The sequence below is a fragment of the Danio rerio genome, chromosome 18 (genome assembly GCF_052040795.2).
Source record: "Danio rerio strain M-AB ecotype USA chromosome 18, GRCz13ab, whole genome shotgun sequence".
NCBI lineage: Eukaryota > Metazoa > Chordata > Actinopteri > Cypriniformes > Danionidae > Danio > Danio rerio.
In genome coordinates, this window is record NC_141038.1 from 12,808,620 (window position 1) to 12,824,567 (window position 15,948).

Here is a 15,948-nt window from a genome sequence, read left to right on the forward strand (position 1 = left end):
TTTGTTGTGCTCGGCATGAATTTCAGCAAATAAACACCCTTAATGTGCCTGTATTAAGAGTTTCATGTCCATGTTTACTTTCTCCGTCCTATTTAGAGAAACTCCTGAGATAAATAAGGTATATCTCTGAACTTTAATAGTAAATATATCTAATATGCTGCACTTCCCACCACCTTTATTCAGCCGGAATGACTACTAGGACTTCTAGAGCAAGACCTGCGCTCAAGTCTGCCTCAATGCATCCTTGATATCAAAAACTCATCACGATACTGTCATGGGTCCTCTGGTCTTGCAGTCTCGAGTTTTGGAACTGAACTTTAGTCACTGATGATGTTTGCGAGAACACAAGAATGCAAAAACACTAAAGAACATTGATATGATAATATGATTATCATATGACAATGATAATAAAGCGTGTTTGGCATGCTGTCCCAGGAGGCTCCCTCACGTTTGCAGGGCGAGAGGGGAGTTTAAGCTTAGTTATGTCTTGAGAACTCCCCTGCAGTTTATGGCTAATGACAATTTACGGATTGCTACAGAGAGATATACTGCTGATTAAAAGCTCGTCTACGGTGCTAATTTGTTTTTGGTCAATTCATCTATGTTGTAAGTTTTTGGACTGTGGAAGGAAACTGAAGAATCTGGGGGTAATCCACACGAGCAGCGGGAGAACGTGTAAACACTGCACAGAAACATCGACTGGCCTGTTAGAGTCTTAGACCAGTTCGTTCTTGCTGTGAGGCAACAGTGCTAACCACTGGCCTGCCGTGCTGCCCTATCAAGGAAAAGAAAGGAGGAGTAGGGGTGGAAGGGGGGATTCTTCAAGCCGAAGATGACTGGGGTAAGAAACTCTGGGTATTAGGTGGTTTTTAATTAGCAAATAATATAAATATGACAAACATAAACTTGTTCCTCGCCACTGTTGCCGCTGGCTTGCTTGGTTTGGGATTTGTGGAGCTGCGCATTGATGGATTTGCTTTTCAGTGTTTGGACTTTCAGCAGTGAAAATTAAACCACACTGAACTAAACTAAACTGAACTTAAACTCTAAAAACTAGACTGACACAGTTTCAATTTACCAAAACATCTATGTTAAGCTGCTTTGATACAATTTACAATGTAAAAGCGATATATAAATAAAGATTAATTGAATTGAATAAAAATTTGCTGAGCTGCTTACATTGTAAGGCTTGATCGTCAGGCATGCTTGCAATGTTTGTGTCATCAATCTGGCAACCTGTGGAGGGAATGGGTGAAAAAAAAAAAATTTAATATTTGGATTTTGGACTGCAATTACTAGTTCAACCACAATCCTACACACTGGCTGTTTCTCAATATGCGTTCTTCAGCGGTCTTACGTCCTCGTGTTCTCGTGAAACGACATCATCAGCTGCCTAAGTTCAGTTCCAATACTCAAGACCGCAAGTATGGAGGACGCGTGAAACTTCCCGGATGTGTTCTTTATATCGAGGACGCACCAATGCAGACTTGAGCACCGAACTCGCTCTGGAAGTCCCAGAAGTCATAGCGACTGGAGGTGGGAAGCGCTGCATTTTATCTAGATTTAGTATTAAAGTTTATAGATATGAACTATTTACCTCAGGAGTTTCCCTAAATGAAACGGTGAAAGTAAACATTACCATGGATCTTAATAAAGGAATAAACACATTAAGGGTGTTTGTTTGCTGATATTCGTATTAAAATCTGATTTATTTATATTGTGCAACATATATTTAGATTGTTTTTATGCAAAGTATATATTTTGAAAAGGGGAAAAACAATAAATCGTTGTATGAAGGCTGTAATGTTTAAATAATTTACCATTTAAAACACGTGAAGGTCATGTGACCATCAGGAAGAACGCAGCATCTCAATTCTCAAAGGACGCGTTCTCTGCCCTTGCAGTCTCCTGAGTTCGTTCTCTGCGTTCTTGGAATTGAGAAACAGCCACTGTTTGATGACATTATCGTGTGTATAAAAAAAATAAAAAAAACTCAAACACGGACAGTCTCAAACATACATTTGTATGAGGAACTACTTTCTTTCGTCATTCATTTACATCTGCAGCTGACGTCAGAACTCCTTCATTTAAAACACGTTTTTTTTTTACCTAAAGACACCACAAGTAATTCATTAGGACAATTCAAGTAATAACATCCCAAACAAACTCTACAGCACTAAAATCCCGAAGTCAGAGCAGAAAACGATACTGAAAAGACAAGAATAAGCACTGACATTCGAGCCATAGGCAACACTCTGAACATGTCCTCTAATAAAATAATCTTACAACACATCCATAGTCCAGACAGGAGCTCAGACCACACAGAAAACAGCAGTCACTCTCTCTGTCCTCACCATAATGACTATACATTTCTCAGGCCACAAAAGCCAAAGCGAAGGGAGTGCTTTCTGAGGACTGGATTTCTCAAGCAAAGAGCTGAGGGATAGAGTGAAATGATGTGTCATCATCGAAATGACAAGTCAGCGAACAAAATGTCACAGGGGCCCCGAATGCCACCTGTCTGGCCCTCGAGCAGCTTTCCCTCTAGACAGAAGAGAGCGGCAATGGAGCTTCATGCCCATCTGCATGATGAGGTGTTAATGAGGCCGGTCTGATATGTGGCCTCGTCTCCCAGGGAACTCATTACGGGCCCTGTCAAATACAGTGAGTGGCTCCATTTTGCTGGGAGGAGAGTTACACAGGGTCCAGTGCTCTCAACACAGTAAGTAATCCAGCAAATGGCAGGGTGCAGCTACATTACTGAGAACAGCAAGGCCATTTCACAGTTGTACTAATAGCAGGGTCTGTCGTATAAGCATTGTGTATGAGAACAGTGAGAATGTATTTTCTTTCTCCGGCTGATCTGGTTAAAATGGGGAGGAAAGGCGAATATGTCAAAATGAAAAATGTTAATATTTTGTCAAACAAAATGAAGAGTTTTGATATACTGTAGTTTATACTTTGGGGGAGTGAGGGTACTTACAATAAAATACTTGATATTGCAAATCATCTGAAAGCTTATTTCTGGTAACCTGACTTATCTAAATAACAAGTCTCTGGTGCTAGACTGGCTGGACACAGTTTCTATTTACTAGAACTTCTATGGTTGTACACTGTAAAAGAGATATAGAAATAAACATGAATTTAATTTATGCAAAGCGTTTATGGGTTTTATTATTATTATTATTAAAGCCTCTAATAAAGTGAGAAATGGACTGAATTTTAAATCAGTTATGAATTGAGAAACAAGATTTATGTATATATGCCTCACAGCAAGAAGGTCGTTGGTTTGAGCCTCAGCTGGGTCAGTTGGCATTTCTGTGTGGAGTTCAAAAGACATGTGGTATAGGTGAATTGGGTAAGCTAAAATAGACCATAGAGTGTGTGTGTGAATGAGCGTGTATGGATGTTTCCCAGTGATGGCAGTGCTACAAGTGTGATATTGCGTTTATACAACAGTTCGACGGCATAATCGTGTATTTTGAAAAATCAAACACTGAGTATCAAAAACACATTTGTATGAGGAACTACTTTCTTCCGTCATTCACATCTGCAGCTCACGTTAGAACAGCAGAAACCATTGCTACTCAACACAAACTACACTTTAGAGCTAGTGTTTGAATGATTCTCTAGCTTAATGTCTAAAGTGATGACAAAACAGGTGATTTTGCTCACAGTTTAAGATTATAAGGCTGAACACACGAAATACCATCAGACAATCCCCAGTATTTCTGTTGCAATCGGAACATAACAATAATTAACCCCGCCCAGAGCATAGCAGATTACTATGGTATAAATACAGCACTATACAACATACAAAAGAGAGAGACTCACTTTGATTGTCACTCGATCAGTTAAATGGTCACTTGGTCAGCTGTAGAGTTTTTCTCACCTAAAGACTTATTATGTGGTCTCTGTTGCCATCTTGTGGTGGAACGTCAAATGTCTTTACTCTGCTCAGTATGATAGGCTGAAGGATGCTAAATCTCCGAAATTATAATTATTTAAAATAGCCATTATCCTCATAAATAAACTGCATAGTTGCAAGCTAAACAACTATTCTCGCCTGAAAAAAGTTTCACGGATCTTTTGAGAAGTGTGAGTGCTCTGAATCGGGCACAGGCAAGGTTCACTTGGCCGGCCCTGGTCCGGTCATAAGAGGTGTGCCAGAGCGCAGTTCACTTGGGCTATTGATCTGTTGATCTGCTGTCACTCTATGAGGACTGAGTAATAGACAAGGGTGAAGAGGCTGTATGAGTGCTGTTATTGCAGAATATTGCACAGCTATCAGCCAATCAGAATCGAGAACCAGACAGAACTGCTGTATATATATTTTCATCACTGTATACTGAAAACAAGTTAATGTTGTGCTACAATTCATACACAATATTGTCTGCTTTGGCGATTTTGGCACTGAAATATTACCTAAAAATCTACAGCAGATCTTTTGTGTCTCTGATTAATACACAATTGTGTTTTGTTTATGAATGAATCAGATGAACAAATGATTCAAAGGGCCATTTGTTCAAAGGGCCATTATTAATTTATTCCTGATTGAATCAGCTTTTTGAACACATCAATGAATGAATTGATTTGGAGTTGCAATAAACAGTCTGTAAATATAATGCTGTCAATACAACTGAAATAAAACATTTGCTAAAGCAACTTTAAGGAAATGTCTGTTCAAATGCCTTTTACATTTACCCCAATTTTCCCAACCCAATTTAATTTGTCATTAATAAAATTGTGTAAAGAAGCGACATGGTGGCTTATTGGTTAGCACTGTCGACTCACAGCAAGAAGGTCACTGGTTCGAGTCCCGGCTGGGCTAGTTGACATTTCTTTGTGAAGTTTGCATGTTCTCCCATTATTCGTTTGGGTTTCCTCCAGGTGCTGCGGTTTCCCCCAAAGTCCAAAGACATGCGCTATAAGTGAATTGGATGAAATAAATTGGCCTTGATGTACGAGTGTGTGTGAATATAAGTGTGTATGGGTGTTTTCTAGTACTTGGCTGCGGCTGGAAGTGCATCCGCTGCATAAAACATATGCCAGAATAGAAGGCAGTTCATTTTGCTGTGGCGACCCCTGATAAATAAAGGACTAAGCCAAAGGAAAATGAATGAGTACAGATTGTGTAAAACGTGTGATTAATTAGATAAAGGCATACGTTTTAGGAGATTTGTGACTTTAGGGCTACTCTTAACACAAGTCAGCAATCTCAAAGTCTCAGTATCACAATGTTTTCATTTTACAAGCAAATCTGAGCAAAAACACCTGAGACAATGTTGATACTTAAACATGAATGAAAGCCTTATTGAATCTCAGACTATGAAAGAGCAACGTTTGCACAATAAAATATTCATGCGAGCCGAGACAGAGATTACGTGAGTGCCCATAAATCTTTCTTCACAGGGGACCAAAGCTTTTAATTAGCAAAAAAGTTGGGCAAAGATGGGGTGTGTCCAAACCTCCCAACAAGTTCAAGATGAGTCAGTGAAGACCTGGAGAAAAGGTTAGAAGCAATGTGTGTATGCGTGACACTTTACCACACATTACAGCGGTATCACACGAGGAAAATCCTTGCATTTCCAAATCAAAGAATCTGAGGGCAACTAACAACCACTTTAAAAGTTGTGGGAGCTGTCATGTTGAAACCGCCATCACCAGAGGCAAGTATAGACTGACAGTTAAACAGCTCTGAGGCTTCATTTTCCCATCACTGAGATGCAGAAAGAGTCCAGCCATTAGGACCAGATAAACACATAGGGTTTCAACCAAACGACAGCACTCTCACACTCTCACACATGTGACTCAGAGGAATAAAGCAATACACCCTGCCTGGTGGCAAAATGGCTGTTTGATGGCTTTCGGTCTGGTTACATTTTATTCTGGCTTTCAGGACCACACAGACATTCACTGATCCCATTTTGACACACTTTTTTCATGAAGCATTTCAAGTTATTTTTGCTATGGTATTTAAAGTGTTCATATTGCTTTTCCTTTCAGATATCACCTGTTATATGTATAGTACAACTGTTTGTGAATGTGAAAGTACTGCAAAGTTTTAAAAATCAAAGTGCACAATTTTTTGTTTGTTAAAAAGAAAAAAAAAAAAAATTCATTCTAAATCCAATCTCAATCCAAACATGAGTAGTTTTGTAGTCTCCAGTAGCCGGATGTTGCTAAAGGGGATATATCTCTGGCCTGAAGTTAATGAGAAACATTCATTATCAGTTATTATTAATATATTTATTAACTAGTTCATTACATTGTGTTTTATAAATGTATACGCCTACCCCAACTCTAAACATACCCTTTAATACCACATAAAAAAGGTAGCTATCATTGTACAGTGTCACAAAAATTATGGTATAATGATGTGCTTTCCCAAGTATCTGCAGCACAAGCTTCAGTAAAAATCACCAGTGCCCCAGTAAATGCTTTGAGATACGATTTACTTCATGCAAGTGTATTTATTAAAAGTGGTAATTCTGAAATAAAGACGTTATTCTCTATGATTAACCAAACCAATTATGGTGAAAACAATGTGGTTTATTCAAAAAGCAAACTGAGCATGTGCGCAAAAAATCCCCCCGCACACCTCATTGTTCCTGCTTGACGCTGACGCACTGCTCTGCTCCTGGTGTAAGTCCCGGTTGTGAACACGCACGCCAGAAAAATAGCCGTGCTGCTCACGTGCCTCTCATGCTTAGTGAAACTGGCGTAACAGTCATTTATGCAGAGGTGTCGGCACGCAGTTAGTTTTGCAAGTTGACAAAACAAAGTTTAAATAACTTGATGGTGATCTTATTTATACCAAGCATGTCTCCTGATAATTTTTTGTATGAAGCAAAAAGGAGGGACAATGAGTCAGGGAGGTAAGACTTAATAAACCTAATTGACTTTACAAACCTAAAAACCCATGAGTCCAGTCTAATACAACAGATATTTCTTTAAAACATTTTTTTTTGTATTATATAGAATTGTCTATAGAATTACATTCGAATAAAATTAATAATCATGCAAATGGTTTCTTAAATTATCTTAGCATCACTTTAGTTGTGTCGACATTTTTTCCAGTCACATTTAGGATTAATTTTGGTTATATATTTGTAAGTATATATATATATATATATATATATATATATATATATATATATATATATATATATATATATATATACTGGTGGTTCCAAACCTCTTCCACTTACGGATGATGGAGGCCACTGTGCTCATTGGAACTTTCAGAGCAGCAGAATTTTTTTCTGTAACCTTCCCCAGCCTTGTGCCTCAAGACAATCCTGTCTCGGAGGTCTACAGACAATTCATTTGTCTTCATGCTTGGTTTGTGCTTTGACATGCACTGTCAACCATGGGCCCTTACATAGACAGGTGTATGCCTTTTGAAATCATGTCCAATCAACTGAATTTACCACCAGTGAACTCCAATTAAGCTGCTGAAACATCTCAAGAGGGATCAGTGGAAACTGAATGTACATGAGCTCAATTTAGAGCAGGCAAAAGGCAAAGACTGTGAATACTTCTGTACATGTGGTTTTCAGCTTTTTTATTTTTAATTAATTTACAACAAATTTCAACAATCTTTTTTCACATTGTCATTATTGGGTATTGTGTGTAGAATTTTAACTAAATAAATGAATTTAATCCATTTTGGAATGAGGCTGAAACAAAAAAAAAAAATAAAAAATTTGGAAAAAGTGAAGCGCTATGAATACTTTCCAGATGCACTGTAAATGTATTATGAAAATATGTATTATAAATACCTTGGATGGGTATAAACCTATTATAGGAGACCTCCAAAACAACATTAAAAACTTTCAAAACAGCCTAATATGGCACCTTAATGATTTTGCATCAAGGTTAAAGCTGTAAAAGGTTGCATCCATTACCATTCTTGCTTTTCTGTAAATGACAGATGCGTTTACTGGCTGAATATAAAGTCACCTAATTAATATTCCTGAGCTAAGCTTATAACATAAAAAACACATTTTGCATGTAATTTCACTATAAAATAGAGGTCCTTGAAATAATATTATATATATATATATATATATATATATATATATATATATATATATATATATATATATATATATATATATATATATACATAATTTTTTTGGAAGGAGAAAGCATTATGTCTAGCAAAACCCCTGCCAGTTTTAAGTCACATCATATTTGGGGGTGTAAAATGGCTCCATTATAGCAGATTGTTGTGCAACAATGTGAATCAATCTCCCAAATAATACTTTAACTCATACTGTACCCACATGGAATTAAATACAGTAAACATGAGGTGATTTTGTTAGATGTTGTATTCATTGTCTGCACCAAGAATAGCATTAATTATATTACTTTTTTGACAGCCATGTTAATAAGATGCTCTTAGCAAACATCTGTTTAGAACAAATCTAAATTTTAAACTAATTAAGCCAATGCAGGCTCATGATATTTACAAGGATATACTGTATTTTTGATTAATAAAGATTCCCATGCAGTTCTTTGCATATCACTAAAAAATACAACCCAAGCTCATTGGAACTACATTTTTTGAAAACCGAGAAATGTGAACCCTGAACTATGTTTACTAACAAACTATAGTTACGTTTCTATGTTTACTAATGTTTATACAGAAAATGGAGCTTTATATACAGTGAATCCGGAAAGTATTCATAGCGCTTCACTTTTTCCATTTTTTTTTTATTTTACAGCCTTATTCCAAAATGGATTAAATACATTTTTTTCCGCAAAATTCTACACACAATACCCCATAATGACAATGTGAAAAAAATGAATTGGATGGAAAAAATTGGATGGAACGCGATGGTGTGCAGCTATTTTCAGATCTCTCCAGTGCCGTTCAATAGGATTTAGGTCTGGGCTCTGGCTGGGCCACTCAAGGAAATTCACAGAGTTGTTGTGAAGCCACTCAATTGATATATTGGCGAGGTGCTTTAGGTCATTGTCCTGCTGTAAGATGAACCGTTGCTTCAGTCTGAAGTCAAGAGCACCCTGAAGCAGGTTTTTATTCGGGATGGCTCTGTACATTGCTGCATTCATCTTTCCCTCTATCCTGACTAGTCTTCCAGTTCCTGCTGCTGAAAAACATACACACAGCATGATGCTGCCACCACCAAGCTTCACTGTATAGATGGTATTAGCCGATGAGCGGTGCCAGGTTTTCTCCAAATGTAAGGCCTGGCATTAACTCCAAAGAGTTTTAGTCTCAAATTTTTGTCTCATCAGACCAGAGAATTTTGTTTCTTATGGTCCTGGTGGAGAGTGGCTTACATCTGGTCACGCTACCATACAGAAGTAATTGGTGGATTGCTGCACAGATGGTTGTCCTTCTGTACGGTTCTCCTCTCTTCACAGAAGAACGCTGGAGCTTAGACAAAGTGACCATCGGGTTATTGATCACCTCCCTGACTAAGTCCCTTCTCCCCTGATCACTCAGCTTAGATGGCCGGCCAGCTCTAGGAAGAGTCCTGGTGGTTCCAAACATCTTCCACTTACGGATGATGGAGGCCACTGTGTTCACGGGAACTTTCAGAGCAGCAGAATTTTTTTCTGTAACCTTCCCCAGTCTTGTGCCTCAAGACAATCCTGTCTTGGAGGTCTACAGACAATTCCTTTGTCTTCATGCTTGGTTTGTGCTTTGACATGCACTGTCAACCATGGGCCCTTACATAGACAGGTGTATGCCTTTTGAAATCATATCCAGTCAACTGAATTTACCACAGGTGAACTCCAATTAAGCTGCTGAAACATCTCAAGAGGGATCAGTGGAAACTGAATGTACATGAGCTCAATTTAGAGCAGGCAAAAGGCAAAGACTGTGAATACTTCTGTACATGTGGTTTTCAGCTTTTTTATTTTTAATTAATTTACAACAAATTTCAACAATCTTTTTTCACATTGTCATTATTGGGTATTGTGTGTAGAATTTTAACTAAATAAATGAATTTAATCCATTTTGGAATGAGGCTGTAACAAAAACAAAAAAAAAAATGTGGAAAAAGTGAAGCGCTATGAATACTTTCCAGATGCACTGTAAATGTATTATGAAAATATGTATTATAAATACCTTGGATGGGTATAAACCTATTATAGGAGACCTCCAAAACAACATTAAAAACTTTCAAAACAGCCTAATATGGCACCTTAATGATTTTGCATCAAGGTTAAAGCTGTATAAGGTTGCATCCATTACCATTCTTGCTTTTCTGTAAATGACAGATGCATTTACTGGCTGAATATAAAGTCACCTATTTAATATTCCTGAGCTAAGCGTATAACATAAAACAGATTTTGCATGAAATACCACTATAAAATAGAGGTCCTTGATATAATATTATCTAATGCACAATGTTTGAAGGTAACGTATGTGAACATAACCCAACAAAACAAAAAAAATCAAATTGAACATTGGAATAAATGTGCGATTTTCTACTCAGTCTTAGATATGAGCAGTCAACTTCAATATTTTATACAGCTGATGTTGAATATCTACTGTGGATGAGATAGTTGCATAAGGTCCCATCTGGGCAAGCATCCTCATAACGTCAAGATAACATAAGTGATCAAATGTGATGCCACAATACATCGGCCGCCACACAAGAGCGAGCACGGCGAGTAATGACACCAGCATCTACAGCCCGGTAAATGTCTGCATTCTGCTCAGCCTCTGGAACGCATCTAAAGCCTCGCCAGACAAAAACAAACACAGCTGGCAGTTTATTATTCCACTGATAAGTATCCAGCATCCCTTGAATCATGCTTCATTCTGGGTCCTTTGGATTACATTTCCCAAATAAAAATTCTAATGACATGGTGACAATGGAACTAAAAAATAAAGTTAGACCAAAATGCATATTAATAAACTAATAGATGCACAAATGATTTAGGATGTGGTTTATTGCTGTCTATGTGCAAAACACTGCAGTCATTCTATTTTATCTGTTGACACTTGTTAATATTAGATTTTTCATAATAATGTAATACATGTACAACCTCTTCATCTGATTACTTTTGTAAAAAATATTTTTATAGAGAAATATTTTAATCTAAATTTAATATTTTTCAAAAGCCTAAAAGTTAATTAAAATAACAAGTAGAGTAAAAGCAAAATACTAATAGCAATGAGCGAAAATATAATATTAATAATAATATTATTATATAATATAATATTATTTTATCACAACAACTTTTTTTTATTTAATACTCTGATCACTGAAAACAATTGTGGAAAAAATATTAATTCAAATAACTTTTTTACAATGAAATAAAATAATTAATAATGACTTTTTTATTTGGAAAATTTTTGTATTTTCAAAAAGGGGTAAATAAAAATTATCTTACATAAATAAAGAATATATATATTAAATATTAATTCAGATGGGTTGTGTAAAAAAAAAAAAAACATTTAATTAAAATAAAAAATAAATGACACAGTGTGACACAGTGGCTTAGTAGGTAGTGCTGTCGCCTCACAGCAAGAAGGTCGCTGGTTTGAGCCTCTGCTAGGTCAGTTGGCAGTTTTCTTTGGACTTCAGCATGTTCTCCCCATTTTCATGCATGTTCTCCCCTTTTTCTTTTCGGCTTAGCCTCTTTATTAATCTGGGGTCGCCACAGTAAAATGAACCGCCAACTTATCCAGCACATGTTTTACGCAGCGGATACCCTTCCAGCTGTAATCCATCACTGGGAAACATCCATACACACTCATAAACTATGGACAATTTAGCTTATTTAATTCACCTGTTCAGCATGTCTTTGGACTTGTGAGGAAAACCGGAGCACCTGGAGGAACCCCACGCCAACACGGGGAGAACTGACCCAGCCGAGGCTCAAACTAGCCACCTTCTTGCTATGAGGCAAACGTGATGCCCACTGCACCACGTGCTGCCCACTCAAATAGGTTATGTAAAATGTAAATAAATAAAATTAAAAATAATAATAATAATTATATATATATATATATATATATATATATATATATATATATATATATATATATATAGTTATTAATGACTTATTATTTGGAAATTTAATTTCTGAATTTTCCAAAAGGGCAAAATATTATTTTCTCACAATACTAAATAAATATACATTTAATACTCTGATTACTGAAAACCATTGTGGACAAAAAATATTAATTCTAATGGGTTATGTAAAATAAATAAATAAAATAAACTATTTCTTATATTTTATATATTTGTAAATAAACTATTAACCTGTTTGTTTGTTTGTATGTGATCTTGTGTTCCCTTGGTTGACAATAGACAGATGGCTATTTTAAAAACACCAGAACATTTTCCACAACCATCTCCACTCATTTTACACACAATCTGCCAAATTCAGCCCACTGCTCTCCAAGTGAGACTCCACACTCCTTAAAATGTCACAAGGACAAGAAATATTAGCCGTCAGATGGACTTATTCTTAGCAGTTTCAGGTGATATTCTTAGCCTTTTAGTTCCAGGTGTCCTTGCTGGCTAGGCGATGTCGGCAGACTCTCAGAGAGTGTTTGACAGGACTGTCAGATTTGCAGAGTCGATCGAGGGGGTTTTATCAGCCCGCACCAGATAGGACACCTCCCGCCTCAAGCTCAAGTTCAAAGGCTTCAACCATCAGGAAGTGCCACTCCATGGATAATGGTGCAGCAATAAATCACAAACACTGCGAAATCATGCGCATCTTAACTCACACATTCACCCAGGGGTGTTAATCCAGTTGAAGTCCAGAGGACAGAAGGGAACACCCACAGACTCAATAATAATTTTAAAAAAAAACTGCTAAACCTGCCTTTTGGTAACAGATATAATAGAAAAGCGTCCAAGATTGTAGGACAACAAACAGAGTGAAAAAAAAAATCGATTGACTTTTATCACAGGATCTTGGAGATTTATAATATGGCTATTTGAAATGCTTTAATTAGATCAAGTAAGATTGCCTGAGGGGGAAAATAAATACAAATCCCTTTAATCGTTTTTGATCCAATTGAACCAGGCTTGGTTATCTGCCCTTCAGTTGGACTCTAGTTAATAACAGGGCTGTCAAGACATGCATTGACCTGCTGTCAGACACATGCTGATGTCTAATCTACAGATCTCTAATCTGCAGATCAACACTGATTCAATCCTCTCTGTTCCTATTTACCTTCAGAAATTCACAATCGAGAACCAGATCTTATTCGGCACTTCTGTTGTAGAATTGTAGAATTAACCCTGAATATTAACAACAATTGTGGATAGATTGCAGTAAAATACTCGTGGACCACTCCTGGGGATACTTTTAGATGACAACAATGTAGTCCAAAACTGAACTATTCATTCAGTTTCCTTCGACTTAGTCCCTTATTTATCAGGGATAGCCACAGTGGAATGAACTGCCAAATATTCCGGTATATGTTTTACTCAGCGGATGCCCTTCCAGCTTCAACTTAGTACTAGGAAACACCCACATATTATCCAGTCATCATACAGCTCAGGAAAGAGAAGGGTTGTTTTGCAGAGATGAATGTGTTATGGTGTGAACTGTGTGTATCAACCCCAGAACAAAAGCAAAAGACGCTGCGAAGATTCTGGCTGAAGCTGCTAAGAGAGTTTCATAGTTAAACGAGTCCTGTACTGACATGGGCTGAAAGGCCACTCAGCAAGGAAGAAGCCATTACTCCAAAATGAAATAAGTCATATTACAAATTGTAAAATCACGTTGGGAAAAATACTTTTTTTGGAATTCTCGGAGACATGCTCTGTGGTCTGATGGAACTAAATTTAAACTGTTAGGCTTAAACACCAGCTTTACATTTGGATAAAAAAGGGGGAAGCTTACAAGCCTAGCAACACCATCCCAACTGTGAGGTGCGGGGGTGGCAGAATCATGGTGTGGGGATGTTTTACTGAAGGAGGGACTAGTGCACTTCAGAGAATAGATGGCATCATGAAGAAAAAACATTATTTAGAAATATTGAAGCAACATCTCGAGACATCAGCTAGGAAATTAAAGCTTGGCCACAAATGGGTCTTCCAAACAGACCATGACCCTGAGCATACTTCCTAATTAGTTAGAGAGTTGTGCTTTAAGGACAACAAAGTGAATGTTTTGGCCATCACAAAGCCCTGAACTTAATCCTATAGAAAATTGTGGTCAGAGATGAAAAAGCTTGTGCGTACATGACAGCCTACAAATTTGAGTTACACCAGTTCTGTCAAGAGGAATGGGCCAAAATTCCAGCAAACTATTGTGAGAAGCTTGTAGAAGGATACCCAAAAAGTTTGACCCAAGTTATACAATTTAAAGGTAAAGCTAAAAAATACTAAGGAATTGTATGTACACTGCCAAGAAATTGAATAAAAAATGATAAATAAAAAAAATTCTCTCATTACTTATGATAAGTTTAAGTTAAAGACACACATTTGGAGTAGTGCAGTAGTAAATGATATGCTCATTTCAAATATAATGACTGAAATTAAAATATAGATTAAATACAAATGTGGAATATATATACTTTATAGTAAAAGATCAACACAGTCATGATTGTTCCAAAACATCAGTTAAAGAGATAGTTAACCCAAAAAAGAATTTTCATTTATTATTTTATCCAACATAGACTCGAACTGAAAACGTAGCCCGATATGCAGTATTGTAGAGAGCAAATTATGTAGCCAGAGGTACAGTACATATGGCTGCATTTAATTTTTTTAAATGAATGCTATGGGGGGTATGACGCTGTATCAGCTTACTGTATCAGCTGACTGCTTTCCTCGGTATGGACGGCTTTTCTGCTGTAACGGTTTACTCAGTAGCTCGCCATGTATGTCGGCGGACTTGAGACAAAGAGTTGACCATGATGATGGGTTTCGAGTTTGGGCGAAGAACGGTTCAGAAAGCAGGTAAGACAAAAACAGAAAGCAAAAAATAAAATAAACAAGTAAATAATGGTGAGAATGTAATAAAACCTGGAAACATGGTAACAATCGGGCAAGGGCTTTTCTTTTTCTGGATTGCTCTTTAAAGCTGTCAGTTGGGTTTAGGGAAGTGGGTGGGCGGGTCAATCGGTGCTTTTTAAAACACTATTAGTTGGGTTTTGGGAAGGAGGAGGGTGGGTAGGTCGATCACTCAGTCAGTCGACAGTGGCGTCTGGTGGATTTACATAAGAACAGCATGCACGATGGCACTCGCAAGAGAAATCTGAGATCTGAAAAAGCGTAAACGAAATCAAAAACTGCACACAAAAAAATGTAGCTTCTGGGACATATTTGGTGCTCTCCAGAAATGTATATAGCGGTACGTTTTCACAATGAGCCCGAGTTGATTTAATCACACTTAAGTGGTTCTAAACTTTGACTTTCTTTTTTTTCTATCGAATGCTAAAGAAGATATTTTGAAGAAAGCTTGAAACCTGCAACAATTGACTTCCATAGTAGGAAATAAAATACTATTGAAGTCAATTGTTACAGGTTTCCAGCTTTTTTCAAAATATCCTCTTTATTATTTACTAGAAGTAAGAATGTCTAACAGGTTTGGAACAAAAGAAGGGAGGGTAAATGATGAAAGTTTTGGGTGAACTACCCATTTAAAGAAATTAATATCAATATAAGCAAAAAATAACTAATGAGAACCAATATTCATTATAAAATCACAGAAAATCATATAAAGCTACAGAATACATGTACCCCATCCATTGCTTTCTATTACTTGTCATGTTCTCTGATTATCATTTGTTCATATGCTATAGGTTTTGTGTTCAGGATTTGGATCCTGTGATATATCCACCTCTGTCATCAACAGTTGGTGTTTGTCTGGCAGTGGCAGGGACGACAATTAATCATGTTTCATTCCAGTGCAGATATACACTTATGGGACTGAGAGCTGGATGAACAAGAAACTTCAATTTACTTCAATCTTGAGCTTGTTCACTGT

The 15,948-nt window shown here is 37.0% G+C and overlaps 1 protein-coding gene across 1 annotated transcript in view; it reads right to left on the reverse strand.

Annotated features, from left to right (window-relative positions):
* Positions 1-15,948, reverse strand: part of LOC147839658 (uncharacterized) — a 92,338-nt gene that overhangs the window by 48,183 nt on the left and 28,207 nt on the right. The window contains exon 3 of the mRNA XM_087293031.1: positions 1,180-1,236. Coding sequence (XP_087149157.1) covers positions 1,180-1,236 — 57 coding nt within the window. The remainder of the gene's footprint in view (positions 1-1,179; positions 1,237-15,948) is intronic.